Raw genomic sequence first — 15,577 nt, 5'->3', positions numbered from 1 at the left:
GGCGTGTTCCTCCTGCACTTCCCTCGCCAGTGCTGATGAGCATGATGAGCGCTTGATTCCGCAACCGTCGCTCGTCTGAGCGGCGGTGGAAATGGAGTCGGAGACGTTTACCCAGGTGCTGAAAGAAAACAAAATTCCTTCCTTGCAGGCGACTGACGTCAGTGAATGAGCATTTATAGTTCCCGTAAAGAACGGCAGACGCGGCTGCTCTCGTTTCATATTCCAGCTGCCGAAAGGAGCTCTTTGCAGGAGAGTATTCATTGTGTGCGGTGCTGCCCTGCCTTACGAAGGTCAGTCGTTCCTGGCAAACCCTTCGTAAGGTGAATTCTCATGAACGAATGACATAATTAAGGTTCGTTCCCATAACTCAAACCCAGTGGGGTAAAAATATCAACAAATACCATTAAACAGTTTCTTCAGCAGTTAGCAGTAGTTCTCGTAGCGCAGCGGGACAGTTTCCCTCCCTTAACATGTGCAAGTATTATTTTAACCTTTAATGCAAAAAGAGCAGAGCAGGAAGGAGAAAAGACATCCGCGAAAACAACGTCAACGTCAACGTCAACAACTGACCCTCAGTGGACGAGTGGATGTGGTTTGGACAGTCCAAACGGGGACATGATCACTGACACTAGAACAGCTGCGACTAGAACAAGGACTCGTGGGGGGTGAGAACCGAACGCAGAACGAGTCAGAAGGTGACCAAGCAGACGACCGTACGATGGAGCTCTTCTCCTGCTGCTCGTCTGTGTGGAGGACCAAAGTCGCTCCTCGCAAAGCGAAGGTGGTTATCAAATGAGACTCCTCGCAAAGTTCGGTTCTCCTGACAGGGATGTGTGCATCTCAGGGGCAACTCTACGCACGCGTGTCACACTCTTTAGCTACTACGACATGAACGAGTGAGCTGAAGTGAGCTCGGGGTGAAGGAAGCGCTATAGTACGCCTGCTGGGAGCCCGACGGAGACACGCCAGCTGGACACGGCATTTGGCGCTAAGAAGACGCGGGGAAAAGCGGAACTGTAGAAGGACTCCCTGTGGGGCCACCAAGAATGGACTCATTGGCCCTGACGCACACGATCCGCACTAGTGGCTAAAGAGACCGAACGCCAGCACTGTGCGAACGTGACCGTTGATGCGCTGCTTTTTCTGCATTTAAATGAGCTTCTCTAAGTAAACACACACATTGTCTGAAGCTGCTTGCCCTGAGCGGGGTCACGGCGAGCCAGAGCCTAACCCGGCAACACAGGCCGCAAAGCCGGAGGGGAGGGGACGCACCCAGGACGGGATGCCAGTCCCTCACAAGGCACTCCAATCGGGACTCGAACCCCAGACCCACCAGAGAGCAGGCACAGACCAAACCCGCTGCACCGCTGCGCCGCTGCGCCACCGCACTCTCCTCTAAGTAGAGTGTCTGAAATGACCTGTTGTACCCGGTTCCATCAGTGTGTTTTCCATTGGTGTGCTTATGTATCATATAAATAACTGAAATATGTGTAGTGTTCAGTTCTTTCTTACTTTTTTAAATACAATGTGCAGGATTGATCCTGGTTCAAATCCCCCGACTACTTGATTAGGAAGTCACTGATACCCTGCTGTGTAGATAAGTAAATTTACAGTACACTGAAGCTGATGGTCTAACATTGTAAGTTGTTCTAGACAATAGAGTCAAATTTATAGTTAGGGACGGCTGGTAGCGTCATGGTTAGAGCCACTTCCTCCGGATGTGAAGGTTGCAGGTTTGAGCCCCACCTCTGACTCCAGTCCCTTCAACAAGGTACTTACCCTAAATTGCTCTGCCAAAATTACCCAGCTCTTTGAAAGGGTAAATGATTGTAAGCTTGTGATAACTGTAACCTTCACATTGTAAGTCACTTTGGAGAAAAGCATCAGCTAAATGAATAAATGTAATGTTAATTATAATGATGTGCTTTAATTTTAATTGAAAAGTTGTCTTTTTAATTTTTGGAAGTATGATCGAATTTAACTCCGCCAGGGCTGCCCTTTGTCACCGATTCTGATCATTATCTTCATGGACAGAATTTCTAGGCGCAGCCAGGGAACGGAGGGTGTCTGTTTTGGTGGCCGCGAGATCTCGTCTCTGCTTTTTGCGGACGATGTGGTCCTGTTGGCTTCATCAAGTCAAGACTTGCAGCGTGCACTGGGGAGGTTTGCAGCCGAGTGCGAAGCGGCGGGGATGAGAATCAGCACCTCCAAATCCGAGGCCATGGTTCTCAGTCGGAAAAAGGTGGATTGCCCCCTCCGGGTTAGGGGGGAGTTGCTCCCTCAAGTGGAGGAGTTTAAGTATCTCGGGGTCTTGTTCACGAGTGAGGGAAAAATGGAGCGGCAGGTTGACGGACGGATCGGTGCGGCGGCCGCAGTAATGCGGTCATTGTACCGGTCTGGTGGGGGGTGCGGTGGCGCAGTGGGTTGGACCACAGTCCTGCTCTCCAGTGGGTCTGGGGTTCAAGTCCCGCTTGGGGTGCCTTGCGGCGGACTGGCGTCCCGTCCTGGGTGTGTCCCCTTCCCCCTCCGGCCTTACGCCCTGCGTTACCGGGTTAGGCTCCGGTTCCCCGTGACCCCGTATGGGACAAGCGGTTCTGAAAATGTGTGTGTGTGTGTGTGTGTGTGTGTGTGTGTGTGTGTGTGTGTGTGTGTGTGTGTGTGTGTGTACCAGTCTGTTGTGGTGAAGAGGGAGCTGAGTCATAAGGCGAAGCTCTCAATTTACCGGTCGATCTACGTTCCTACCCTCACCTATGGTCATGAACTCTGGATCATGACCGAAAGAATGAGATCGCGGATACAAGCGGCAGAAATGAGTTTCCTCCGCAGAGTGGCTGGGCGCACCCTTAGGGATAGGGTGAGGAGCTCGGTCACCCGGGAGGAGCTCGGAGTAGAGCCGCTGCTCCTCCGCATCGAGAGGAGCCAGTTGAGGTGGCTCGGGCATCTGTTCCGGATGCCTCCCGGACACCTCCCTGGGGAGGTGTTCCGGGCATGTCCCACTGGGAGGAGGCCTCGGGGCAGACCCAGGACACGTTGGAGAGACTATGTCTCCCGGCTGGCCTGGAAACGCCTTGGGGTGTCCCCAGAGGAACTGGAGGAGGTGTGCGGGGAGAGGGAAGTCTGGAGTACTCTGCTCGGACTGCTGCCCCCGCGACCCGGCCCCGGATAAAAGCGGAGGAAGATGGATGGATGGATGGATGATCTAATTTGTCCAAAATTCACAGCAAAAACGTGGTCTATGCCACTCTAATAAGGAAATATTTCAGATGAATTTGCCTGTCAGTGAAACGTCACTCTCTATTTCCTGTTTCCACATTATGTGTTTGATTGTTTCATCATCATCATTTGTCTGACACTTTTCTCCAAAGCTACTTATTTAATTATCCATTTATACAGTAGGGTAATTTTTACTGTACCCTGTTCAAGTATACCACAGCAGCAGGGGTGATTTGAACCTGGTCCTTTGAGAGCAAGGAGGCACCTCAAACAACTACGCCCCCTGCTGCCCCAGCAGTACCTGTTAGACAGAACCTCAGCAGTTCAAGATGGAATAAAAAAACAATATTAATAAAGCTCAACATGACTTCATAAGCTATTGAGAAAGCAGTTTACAATTCATCACTGAGGTGATAAGGGTGTCATCATTAATGAATTAATGCTAATAAGATATATATATACACAATATATATTAAAAGAAATTACCAGGAAGGAATCTTATCGAGGGGCCGCGGTGATTCAGTGGGTTGGACCAGGTCCTGCTCTCCGGTGGGTCTGGGGTTCGAGTCCCGCTTGGGGTGCCTTGTGACGGACTTGCATCTCGTCCTGGGTGTGTCCCCTCCCCCTCCAGCCTTGCGCCCTGTGTTGCCAGGTTAGGCTCCGGTTCGCCGCGAACCTGTATGGGACAAACGGTTTCAGACAGTGTGTGTGTGTGTGTGTGTGTGTGTCATGTGATGAACATTGGTTCAGTTGGTGGAAAGAAACAAACTAACTGTATTTAAGAATCATACGTCTGTATCTAAGTGTCTCTTCCTTTTTGTATTTTCTATGAGATGTTTGTCATTTTGGAGAAAAGCGTCTGAGAAATGAACACATGAATACGTGTAAATGAAATGGCATTGTGGTGTCAATATTTTGATACAAGACAGAAGTGACGAGGAGCTGTGATTCATAAAAGTGCCATGTAGTCTTGCAGCACGGTAAATGTACACATCGCAATGGGTGTGTGGTCTGGTCGCCATGGATACGGCATCTCCACGTTTGACTTGGGGAGGGTATTTCTTTAAGCAAGGTGGAAAGAAACAGAACTTTAATAAATGATAAATGTCAATAATTCCTTCTTCTGCTGTCATTTTTGTCTTTCTGCGTGGAAACCCCCCCGCGCACCCCCCCATGGCTGTTATTCACAAACACATGGAGAGCTTTTGGATATCTGTTTTCATTGACTAATCTTATGTTTGCTATTTTTCCCTTAAGTATACTAAGAATTAGCGATTGTGTCATCAAAGCTGCATTTGAAAGGTTTCTCTGCTGTAAACCACAGGATAAAAGGTATTAAAGCAGATGAAATGGAAGCCAGTGAAATCCTTGAAATAACGTGCAAATACACAAGTACTCTTCCGCAGTATTTCTGGATGCATAATTCCAGCAATTGTGAAGAAGATAGATTTCTAATTGTTTGAAGAGGTGAAATGCAGAAGGATGTGTGACGTACTCTCAACTTGTTCTCAACAGTCCACTTCCAAAATGTCAGCATCACCCAAACATCTGCTGCAAGATGTTCTTCACAGTTAATAACTGGTCTGTCTGTGCTTGTTTGCACGTACGTGCGTGCGTAAACGCATGGGTACGTTTCCTCCTCTGACCTCTTGCCCATGGCCTGAGTGCGCAGTGGACGCTGTGGCCGCTGTTGGAGGCTGGCGAGAGACGGAGGTATGTGAACTTTGCGAGGCCTCGCGTTCGGGCTGTGGGGGGCCTGGTGTTACCACACCCCGGTGAATAGCGCTGCAGGGCGATGTGATGGGAGGTGGGGTAGTCATGGGTGTCCAGGCCTTCTAAGGCCTCATCAGTGTTTAGTCCCTGAACGTTGCTCTGTGTGTGTGTGTGTGTGTGTGTGTGTGTGTGTGTGTGTGTGTGTGTGTGTGTGTGTGTGTGTGTGTGTGTGTGTGTGAGAGAGAGAGAGAGAGAGAGAGAGCGCGCATCATTAATGAAATGTTTTTCATAGCTTACTTTTTCGATGGCACAAACTAGCTCCTTGTTGCTTCCCAACATTCATTTTCCCTGGAAGTATAGGACTAAGTCGGAGTAAGAAGCTGGAGGGGTGCGCAGGGGAACGCCTGGCGAAGGCGTTGCGAGGGCTGCAAGCTGAAACGGGCTGGAGCAAAGCGGGTTCCGTGTCCCCTCCCGATTCCTGTGCTCAGCTACGAGAGGTTCTCCACACAACCGGAGACGGGTGCAGAGGCACCACACACCTCGCACAGTGGCACTGTGTTCCCAGCATGCTCTACAGCACCGCTCCTTCTGGCTCCGTTGTGTCCGTCTTGCCGCTGATCTTCTCTCACCTAATGAGTTTCATCATTTGACTACAGTGAGAGAGCTTTTGTCCAGGTGCTCAAGGAAGAAGACCATGAAACGTCTCTCTTGTTTGGGGCTGGTTCTCACCAGGACTTGGAGAGAAGATGTAAGCTGCACCCAGTGAGCAGGGCAATTTACATTTACTCATTTATCAGACGCTTTTCTCCAAAGCGACATACATCTTAGAGAAAATACAATGTGTTCATTACATTAGGAGAAAGAGACATAGCTGCAGACGTGTGAGTCTTAAGTACAGTTAGTTTGTTTCCACTTTATGCACCGATGTTCATCACACGAGTAGGTGCACAAAACTCAGACTAGACTAATCCTGATCACCTTCCTACAATTTTTTTTTTCCATACACAGATACACAAGCATTTAGATACAGTGCAGGAGTAGCGGCTGTGTGAAGGCTTATCTGGGGATGATCATAAAGTTCCTGTGCATGAACATTTACACCATACATGAGCTGGAGAGATCTTGGGAGAAATGGGTCCGGAAAAGGTGAGTTTTCGGACCCTTCTTGAATGTAGACAGAGTTTCAGCAGTTCTGAGTGAGAGGGGGAGGTCATTCCACCACAACAGAGCCAGAACCGAGAACCTCCATGCTTTACCTTTCATGCACGGGAACACCAAGCGGTAAGATGTGGAAGAGTGAAGGGGTCTGGTTGGGATGTAGCGAATGATCAAGTCTTGTAAATATCTGAGATACATTCGTAACCATAACCAGGGTCTTAAATTTGATCCAGGCAGCTATAGGAAACCAGTGAAGAGAAACAAGATAATGGGAATGCTTTAGCAAGTCAAGCACAACTCCTGCAGCAGCATTCTATACCATTTACATTTATCTGATGCATTTCTCCAAAGCAGCTTACAATTATTTACCCATTTATACAGCTGGGTAATTTCACTAGAACAATTTAGGGTAAGTACCTTGCTTAAGGGTACTACAGCCACAGGAGGGGATCAAACCTGCAACTTTTGGAGCCAAAGGCAATAGCACTAACCACTACACTACCAGCTGCCCCTATCAGCTTTGTTATCAGCTGTAGAGGTTTGATGGCAGTAACAGGAAGGCCACACAGGAGAGAGTTGCAGTATCCAGATGGGAAGTCACCATGGCCTGGACAGTAGCTGGGCAGAGTCAGTTGTGAGGTAAGGACAGATCCTGCGAATATTTTGCAGGATGTATCTACAGGACTGGGTTGTGGCTTTGTTGTGCTGAGAGAAAGATAGACTTGAGTCAGTCGTCACTCCCAGACTCTTAGTCGAGGAAGTAGGAAAATGAGTGAGTTGTCCAGTTTGATTGATAGATCGTGACAGGAGGATGGGCCAGCTGGGAGGTGTAGGATCTCTGTTTTGGAGAGGTTGAGTTGGAGGTGGTGATCAGACATCCATGAAGAGATGTTCGACAGGCAGGCAGCAATGTGCGGAAATGTCTGATGCTCCAGGTGGAAAGGAGAGGAAGAGCTGGGTATCATCAGCGTAGCAGTGCTATTTGAATCCATGGGAGGTGATGACCGGACCAAGGGAGGAGGTGTAGCTCAAGAAGAGAAGAGGACCCAGTACCGAGCCCTGCAGGACACCGGTTGAGAGAGGCAGAGGAGAACGAGAGCCCCTCCAGACCACTTGATAGGATCTGTCAGATATGTAGGTAGGACTCAAACCATCTTAATGCTGCTCCTTTGATCCCGAGCTAACTAAGAGAGGAGAGTAGAATCTGGTGATCGACAGTTTCCAATGGTGTAGACAGATCGAGGAGGATGAGAACTGTGGACAGATGCGCCGTCTCCGTGGAGTGACTAACTTTGAAACCAGACTGATATCCACCGAGGAGATGATTCCAGATGAGGAAATCAGAGTAGGAGTGACGATGGGATCGGATCAAGCGAGCAGGTGGTGGCTCTGTGTGACATCAGGACGTCGGAGATTTCAGATTCAGAGAGTGGCTTGAATTTGAAGAGCATGACTCTGCAGGGAGGTCCATTGCGAACCGGGCAGTGTGATGGGTGATGGGTCATCTACTGGGTTCATTTACCGGGTTCTACTGAGTTCATTTACTGGGTTCTACTGGGTCCTACTGAGTTTTCTTCTCCGTCTCCCTCTATTTGTGCTACCAATTGGTGACTAAAGCCTTTCGCCATGAGCTGGATACAAGAACACTGATTTCCCAAACCACTGATTTAGCGTGGAAGCCTAGTGGTAGGAAACCAGAGCACGCGGAGGAAACCCACACAGACATGGGGAGAACATGCAAACTTCACACATACTGAGTGGGGATCTAACCCGTGTCCTCCCGCACCACGTAGGCGCTGTGAGAGAGCAGCGCCACTCGCTACGCCCACGTGCCGGCAGGTGACACATTTGTCCCTGCTAACCGGTGCTGATTTGTTCCTGAAATTGATGGAATATCAGAACTGGATAACAAAATCACTTATCCAGTCCTTTCCTATGGGGAAAAATTCTAATTCGTTCCAAACCCATTTCAAGTTCACGCAAAAAGTCATGCATAATATCAGTATGGATCACAGTTCATAACGTGTGTGTGTGTGTGAGAGGGAGAGAGCACACAAGCAAGAGCATACTATTGCGAAACACAGCTGACAACGTGGGTACGCAGCTCCCACAAGGCACTGTGTCTCACGTCTCATGTCTTTTCCACACACTTTGAAATGCGACTCGAGTTAATCGCAGACCTCGACTTCGACTGGATTAATGGAAATCCAGACAACGACAAGAAGCGATATTATTAAAGCAGCTCCTTGAGTGTGTCGAGAAGCTGCGTTCAGATCAGCAGGCGGTGGGAGCTCACAGCTGAGCGCCGGCAGCATCCTGGGTCCGGGCTCTTGGGAGGAACCTGCGCTTCGTGTCCGTTTATCCCATTTCTGTTATGAACAAGTTCTCTGAAAGAAGTTGAAGTGCTGGAGCTCACATGGCTGGAATGACTGAAGGAGTTTGTTCCACCACATTGAGCCCAAGGCTGGTCGGCCTGGTCCTGTAGGCGCCCCCCTGCTTTACCGCGGTACTCGGTGCGTTTTCTCGGTCGCTCGCTAGCTTTTTGGTAAAAAGCGTTCACTATGCCGCCGTGTGGTGACAATGACGAGCCGTGGCTGCGATGAAGAGGACGACGCCACCGCCGTGTGGGACGGGACACACGATGGAACAGCAACGCTCTCGCGCTCTGACCCCGTGGCCATTTCTTCCTGCTCCTCGCTGCTCCTCGGTCTGACCCGGTACATTATTTTTTATGGCCAAAGCAAGATGAGTTGTACTTTTCCTCCTCCTCACCCCCATGCACACACCCCTCCCTTTCATGTAAACGGCTGCTGGGGAGCGACGGCTATTTTTAGCACCGCCCTGCTCCTTGGTGACACTAAGGCCACGGAGGAGGAGGAGGAGGCAATCAGAGCTATAAACCCAAAGTCTGATGAGGAGGCACGTCTCCTGCCTGTCGGGCACCTTTGGTACCACCAAGAGGCGGGAAGCAGAGCGCAGCGGTGAGGGAATATTCCCCATTTTTCTTCGGTGTTGCCCTTGTCTTCATGTCTCAGATCTTGCAAGAGATGCTTTTGTGAAATCAGCTTGAGTAAGCTGAGATGGGAAGGCTAAAGCAGTCCTGCTTCTTCCAGTGTAAACCTGGAGGGCGCTTCCCAGGAATGCTTCAAATCAGTTGTTGTTTTACTCGACAGCCCGTACAGCCGTGTATTTATAGCCGTGCCGCTCCGCGAGACGCTCTCCGTCTAGCCGCTTTCCCGTCGCTGACCCTCCTTGTGCGTTCCGGTTGGATTTCCTCACCGTGTTCAAGTTGGATGGGCCGGGAAACAGCCTTAGTGCCACAACCCAGTGCAGACCTTTGGCAGTCGCACCGGGTTTTTACCTCAACCACAAAGGCTATTTCAGCTCCTTCCTGCTCTCGTACCCCTTTTAAAATGATCTCATTTTGACCTAACTTGTGGCCCTCGGGCCGCTGCTAGGAAAGCCGTGCGCAGGAATACGTGGCGCAGAATCAGCTGCGGTTGTGGAGTGGACGCTGTGGTCCGGCGCTCTTCATTTGTTCAAAGCCTTTTTTGAATCCTTCCGTAATGTCGGATCCCTCGTCGTTCTGACCCCAAAATGAACCATCCCACAGTGCGGTGCGAGTCCTGTCCTCGTAACGCTAGCAGCTCCCTCCACGGAGTCCTCCATCTGTTGTTGGGTGTCAGAGTGCCGGTGCGCAGCCCCCCATCCCACACACACACACTGTCTGAACCGCTTGTCCCAAGCGGGGTCGCAGCAAGCTGGAGCCTAACTCGGCAACACGGGGCAGGGCCAGAGGGGGAGGGGACACACCCAGGATGGGACACCAGTCTGTCACAAGGCACCCCAAGCAGGACTCGAATCCCAGACCCACCAGAGAGCAGGCCCCAGCCAAACCTGCTACGCTGCCGCCCCCCCCCCCCATCCACCCACCCACCCACCATCCCCTTTCCTGTTAATGTGACATGAGTTACATGGGCAGCGCAGAGTCACAGCAGCGCAGGAACAACGCAGCGAGAAATTATTTTCAGTTAAATACTGCCACAAGCACCAAATGAGGGCAAAAGATCAACATGTTGCAACGTAACACTATCCGGTAACTTCCACCATGGTGTCCACATATTCCCGACTACTGTAAATGCAAGAAAGTTCAAAATTAAAGAAGGAACATTGAGTGCACATTGTAGCATAAAATACATTTGGTTAGAGCCACTGCCCTTGGACCAGGAGGTTGCAGGTTTGAATCCCATCTCCAGCTGTAATAGTACCCTTGAGCAAGGTACTTCCTCCAAGTTGTAAAATTACCCAGCTCTACGAATGGGTAAATAACGGTAGGTACATTAAAACTGTAAGTCACTTTGGCGAAGATGTGTCAGCTAAATGAATAATTGTAAATTAGTCCATGCTAACCAGTGACCGTAAGTCCCTAACATCTCTTAAATCCTGTTTTTGCTCATTCATGCAATTTAAAAAAAAAAAACTGCGGTAGTAAATTGTCAATGATGTATGGATGAGTGACCCATTGTAAGTACTCTATCTAGCAGTGTAAGTCACCTACATTTACATTTATTCATTTGCATTTACCCTGGTAAATAAGGTGTGTGGGCTGATGACACTACATAGAGTTCATTGGAAGTCGCTTTGGAGAAAAGCAACTGCTAAATAAATAAATGTAAATGTAAATTAACAGCAGAGCCACATCCGGAGATGAACCTCTGTCTGCGCTCATCTAATCAGAGATTCTCTCTATTTAAGGGCCACTTCACTACGCCTCTGACGTCAGCGTCTGGGATCCATTACAGGCCCCTCGCAGCAAGTTGCTGTATATTTGTGGTCAGCTGTCTTCTCTGTTTCCTTGTCCGATGTATTTGTTTCTTTGCTCTATGCTGTGTTCAGCGCTCTGTCACTGCTTGAGAAAAGCTTTATAAGAGTACATTGAATTGACTTGAATATTTGGATGTTACATTAGGGAAAAAAAAGTAATCCCTTTAGCTGTGAGCTGCAGATTTCCGCCACCACCAAATACATGTGGTCATATTTCTTCCTTGTCAGTATAGCTATGGCTGGACTGTAGATTGTTTGGGTTCGAGGGGTGGGGATCTCAGCTTTTCTTTCTTTACCTCACTAGTCTGTGTGCCTCTTGGAGACAGGGCGTTCTATACACTAGCACTTCAAAGTTTGGAATCATCCAGAAATGTTCATGTTTTTGATAGAAATTAATGTTTTTATTCACTAAGGTAGCATTAAATTGATCACGAAGGATGGTCAATACATTGACAATGTCATAACTTTATTTTTATGTCATACAGCTCTTCTATGCATCAAACTTTGCATCCATCAAAGAATCCTCCATCTGCAGCAATTACAGCTTTGCAGGCCTTTGGCATTCTAGCTGTCAGTTTTTGAAGATATTCAGAGGAACTTTCAACCTACGTCTTCTGCAGCTCTCCCTAGAGGTGTGACTGGCTTCTAGGCCTTTTTCTCTGACCTTACAATGAAGCTTGTACCACAAGATATAACTGGGTTGAGAACTGGTGATTGTGCTGGTCAGTCGTTCAAAGACAGTACTCTGGCTTCCCGGTTCTTCACCGTATAACCGTATACATTTTTCATAGCTTAGAAGTACACTTTTGATCATTGTTCTGCTGCATAACGAAATGTGAATGTGAATGAAATCCCTCTGTGGGATGGTATGATGTTGTGAAATAGTGGTAACCTTTCCGGTTCACTATTCCTTTCACTCTGTGTAAGTCTCTTACCTTACCAGCACCAAAACAGCCCCGTACCATTACACTTCCTCCGCCGTGCTTGACAGAATGCATCAAGCATTCCTCCAGCATCCTTTCATTTGCTCTATATCTCACATCTGTTCTCCTCCTTGAGCCAAACATCTCAAACTTAGACTCATCTGTCCATAATACTCCCTTCCAGCCATTCACAGTCCAGTGTTTATGTTTTTTTGTCCAATTTATTCTTTCTATTTGCCAGTTTTGGATATGGCTTTTCTTTGAAACCCTGCCTCTAATGCCGGCATCCCGAAGTTGTCTTTGCACTGTTGCAGGTGACACAGGTCTTTGGCATATACTATTTAAGGAAGCAGCCAGCTGAGGACCTGTAAGGTATCTGTTTCTCAAACTACAGACTCTGATGTGGTTATCCTCTTGTGTAGTATCTGGGCCTTTCGCTTCAGTTTCTCTCATGATTAGATCTAGTTTGCCATCGTTTCTCAAGACAGCAGTGGACACCTTCGTATGAAACCTTCAATTTCTTGGTAGTCTAATGCATGAGATACCCTTTGTTTTGCAAAAAAAAAAAGTAGAATGACGTTTTTCTTGAGAAAGCTGTTTCATTTTGGCCATTCTTGGACCCAGAAATTAACATTCTGAATGCTAGTACCTTGCAACCCAAGGAAAGACAACTTACTTGCTTCATTGAACAGAATCACACAGTCGCAAAGGTTTCTGTAAAAACCAGATACCATTTAAACGTGACTGATAAAGGATGAGCTAAGAGAGTTTACCATTTCAGTCAGATTTTAAATGATTGGATACATTTCTGATTGCACTTTGTTTTGCATATACAGTCACCCTGAACAGACAGGTAGCGTAGCCATCCTGTCAGACTTGGACCCTTACGTCCCATGTGTCCTCCGAGCAAGACCTTGGTGACTTTTCATGTTCATTAATTTATTTAGGCAACGCTTTTCTCTGGAGCGACGCACAAGCACAATTTAGTGTGTGGCGACACCATTTTTATCCAGGTGATTAGTGTTAGATGCAGCACATTATCCACAGTAACTCATGTACAGCCCAGAATAACATTATGTTTAGGCTTTGAGCCCATGAGCGACTGATACTAGGGGAAATTTGTGGGACGCTCGCTAACCATGAGATCCATCTCCAGCACGGCAAACTGCCCCCGACCGCACGGAGTGCTCTGTCCCGTCTCTCTGTTTACAGCCTTTTTTCTTTTCAGCACAATGCTTTTGTGTGCTTTTATGCAGGAATTGTAGTCCAGTTGGCAGACAGAGCTGTCCAGAATGAAGCTGTGTCTCTGTTGTGTTACCAGAATAAAGCTGTTCTACTGTGTTATTGTATTTTACCCTCTTTTGCCCTTGGCTAATTTGGCATTTCTGTGAGCCAACTGGACCCCTTTGCTCCCCCTGCAGTGGAGGTGAAAACACCCCTCCCGGTGGCGATGCCCGGCGCCGGCCCCAGCTCCGGGGGCGAACAGGGGGGTGGCGGAGGTGAGCCCGTGGACCTGCGCACGGACCCCCGGCTGGGCCTGGCGACTGCGGACCCAGCCCTGCGCGAGCAGCAGCTGCAACATGAGCTGCTTCTCCTCAAGCAGCAGCAGGAGCTGCAGAAGCAGATGCTCTTCGCCGAGTTTCAGAAACAGCACGAGGTGCTCACGCGGCAGCACGAGGCACAGCTGCAGGAGCACCTGAAGGTGAGCGGCACCCGCTCCCGCACCAGCTGACCAATGGCCACCTCACCCAAGCAGGCAATGGAAGTTAGGTCACAGGGGTGGCTCCCTTGCCATTACTGGCCCACAGTTCACAAATCTGGATGTTCAGTGCAGAACGTCTTGGGGGGGATCACTCAGTGGTGCACTCTGACAGCCTTTCGTGTGTGGAGGGTGCACTGTGTGTAGGGTGTGCTTGTTTACACTTTGTAGAAGCATACTACATGTAAACAGCGTAGACTGTTTAAAGGTGCATTGTCTATATGTAGTCGTTCTCTGTGCAAATGCTGCTTGCGGCGTGTGTGTGTGTGTGTGTGTGTGTGTGTGTGTGTGTGTGTGTGCGTGCACGCGCAGCAGCAGCAGGAGATCCTGGCTGCCAAGAGGCAACAGGAGCTGGAGCAGAAGCGTAAGTTGGAGCAGCAGCGGCATGAGGAGCTGGAGAAGCAGCGTCTGGAGCAGCAGCTGGTCATGCTGCGGAACAAGGAGAAAGGAAAAGAGAGTGAGTCGGGCCGAGCCGCATCTCTCTCTCTCTCTCTCTCTCTCTCTCTCTCTCTCTCTCTCTCTCTCTCTCTCTCTCTCACACGCACACACACACACGCACACACACACACACACACACACACACACACACACACACACACACACACACACTGTGTCTCTTAGCTAGACTCATCCCATGGTGCATTGTGCTGGAGTTTGCTTACAAGGAGCCCAGTACTCCCCTTACTAGTCTAAGAAACTGGAAGAGTTGTTTTTATTTGTCAGGAAGACCTGAAAGAATGTTGACACACACATTCACAGTAAACACAGTAATGTCGTGAGGATGCTCTTCCTGTGGTTGATGACGGTCATTTTCTCGCTGACCTCTGTGTCCGCCCCGGCAGGTGCAATTGCCAGCACCGAGGTGAAGCTGAAGCTTCAGGAGTTTCTCCTGAGCAAGAAAGAGCCGACCTCAGGCGGACTCAACCATTCCTTCCCCCAGAAGTGCTGGTGAGTGTTTGAGCCAGAGTGCAGCGATGCCTTGTGGACACCTTTCCACCGTGTATTGTGTCACTATGGGAAGAAAAGGCACAGATGTGCAGTAAAAGTGGTTCTTCCGTGGCACCGCAGGGGGGCCCACCACACGTCTCTCGACCAGAGCTCCCCGCCCCAGAGTAACACCCCCGGGACACCGCCCTCCTACAAACTGCCCCCTCTCTTGGGCACGTACGACAGCAAGGACGACTTCCCCTTGCGCAAGACGGGTGAGCGTGCCATGCTGATCACCCCTGGGAGGGTCTTTACACCACCTGTGAACGTGTGCAGCTCTTTTCTTCTCTTCTGCTTCTCTTAAATTCCACAGTTGTCCGCCGATATATCGAGAGTATGGCTCGTTCTCATACTCTGCAGCTTGGGCTGCATTATTCGTACCCTGGTCTGGAAGGAAGACCACTCTCTGCTGGGGTGTTTGATGTTGTAATGTAACCTGCTCTGGCCCGCCCCCTCTCTCTCTCTCTCTCTCTCTCTCTCTCTCTCTCTCTCTCTCACACACACACACACACACACACACACACACACACACACACACACACACACACACACATAGTTTGTGAGTTGTTTTTCTTAAACAGGATGAAATGTGTATGAAAGCCACTAATTGTATTAGGGGTAATGAACTGCAGCTCGTCACTGACGCACTTGCAGACGTCACGTACCGAGCGCCCCAACGGCCCCAACAGCTCCAACAGCCACAGCACTGGCTAATTGTGCCGAACTAATTCGAGCCTCCTGCGTAATTGTCCCAGTTGCTTCCGAGTGCCTTTCTCACTTGCTCGATGCAGAGTGTTTGAAAGCAGGCAACTGTTTTGGCAGAACGCACACCTCGCTTACTTTTGAACCACAGCACATGGGTTGAGAAGAGAAACCCAGACAAAGCAGCTATTGAAGTGGATTTTGTCGGTACTTATCACAGTGTAGAGCTTCTCACCTGCGTGTTGTCTGGGGTCTTTTTCCTTGACTGAATTAAGAGAAGTAAAGCCTTTCTGCAAGC

The 15,577-nt window shown here is 49.2% G+C and overlaps 1 protein-coding gene across 3 annotated transcripts in view; it reads left to right on the top strand.

Moving 5' to 3' along the window:
- LOC108924809 (histone deacetylase 5-like) overlaps positions 1 to 15,577 on the top strand; it is a 60,173-nt gene that overhangs the window by 25,351 nt on the left and 19,245 nt on the right. For 2 of the 3 annotated variants that reach the window (XM_018736383.2, XM_018736384.2), the window contains 4 exons: positions 13,253 to 13,533; positions 13,903 to 14,047; positions 14,433 to 14,538; positions 14,659 to 14,792. In XM_018736383.2, the coding sequence (XP_018591899.2) occupies positions 13,253 to 13,533; positions 13,903 to 14,047; positions 14,433 to 14,538; positions 14,659 to 14,792 (666 nt within the window). Of the gene's footprint in view, positions 1 to 11,393; positions 11,541 to 13,252; positions 13,534 to 13,902; positions 14,048 to 14,432; positions 14,539 to 14,658; positions 14,793 to 15,577 lie in introns of all 3 variants that reach the window. The other variant, XM_018736385.2, reaches the window with a different exon arrangement.

The sequence above is a fragment of the Scleropages formosus genome, chromosome 3 (genome assembly GCF_900964775.1).
Source record: "Scleropages formosus chromosome 3, fSclFor1.1, whole genome shotgun sequence".
Lineage (NCBI taxonomy): Eukaryota > Metazoa > Chordata > Actinopteri > Osteoglossiformes > Osteoglossidae > Scleropages > Scleropages formosus.
The sequence above is the reverse complement of the archived record's forward strand: the minus strand, read 5'-3'. Positions and strand labels throughout refer to the sequence as shown.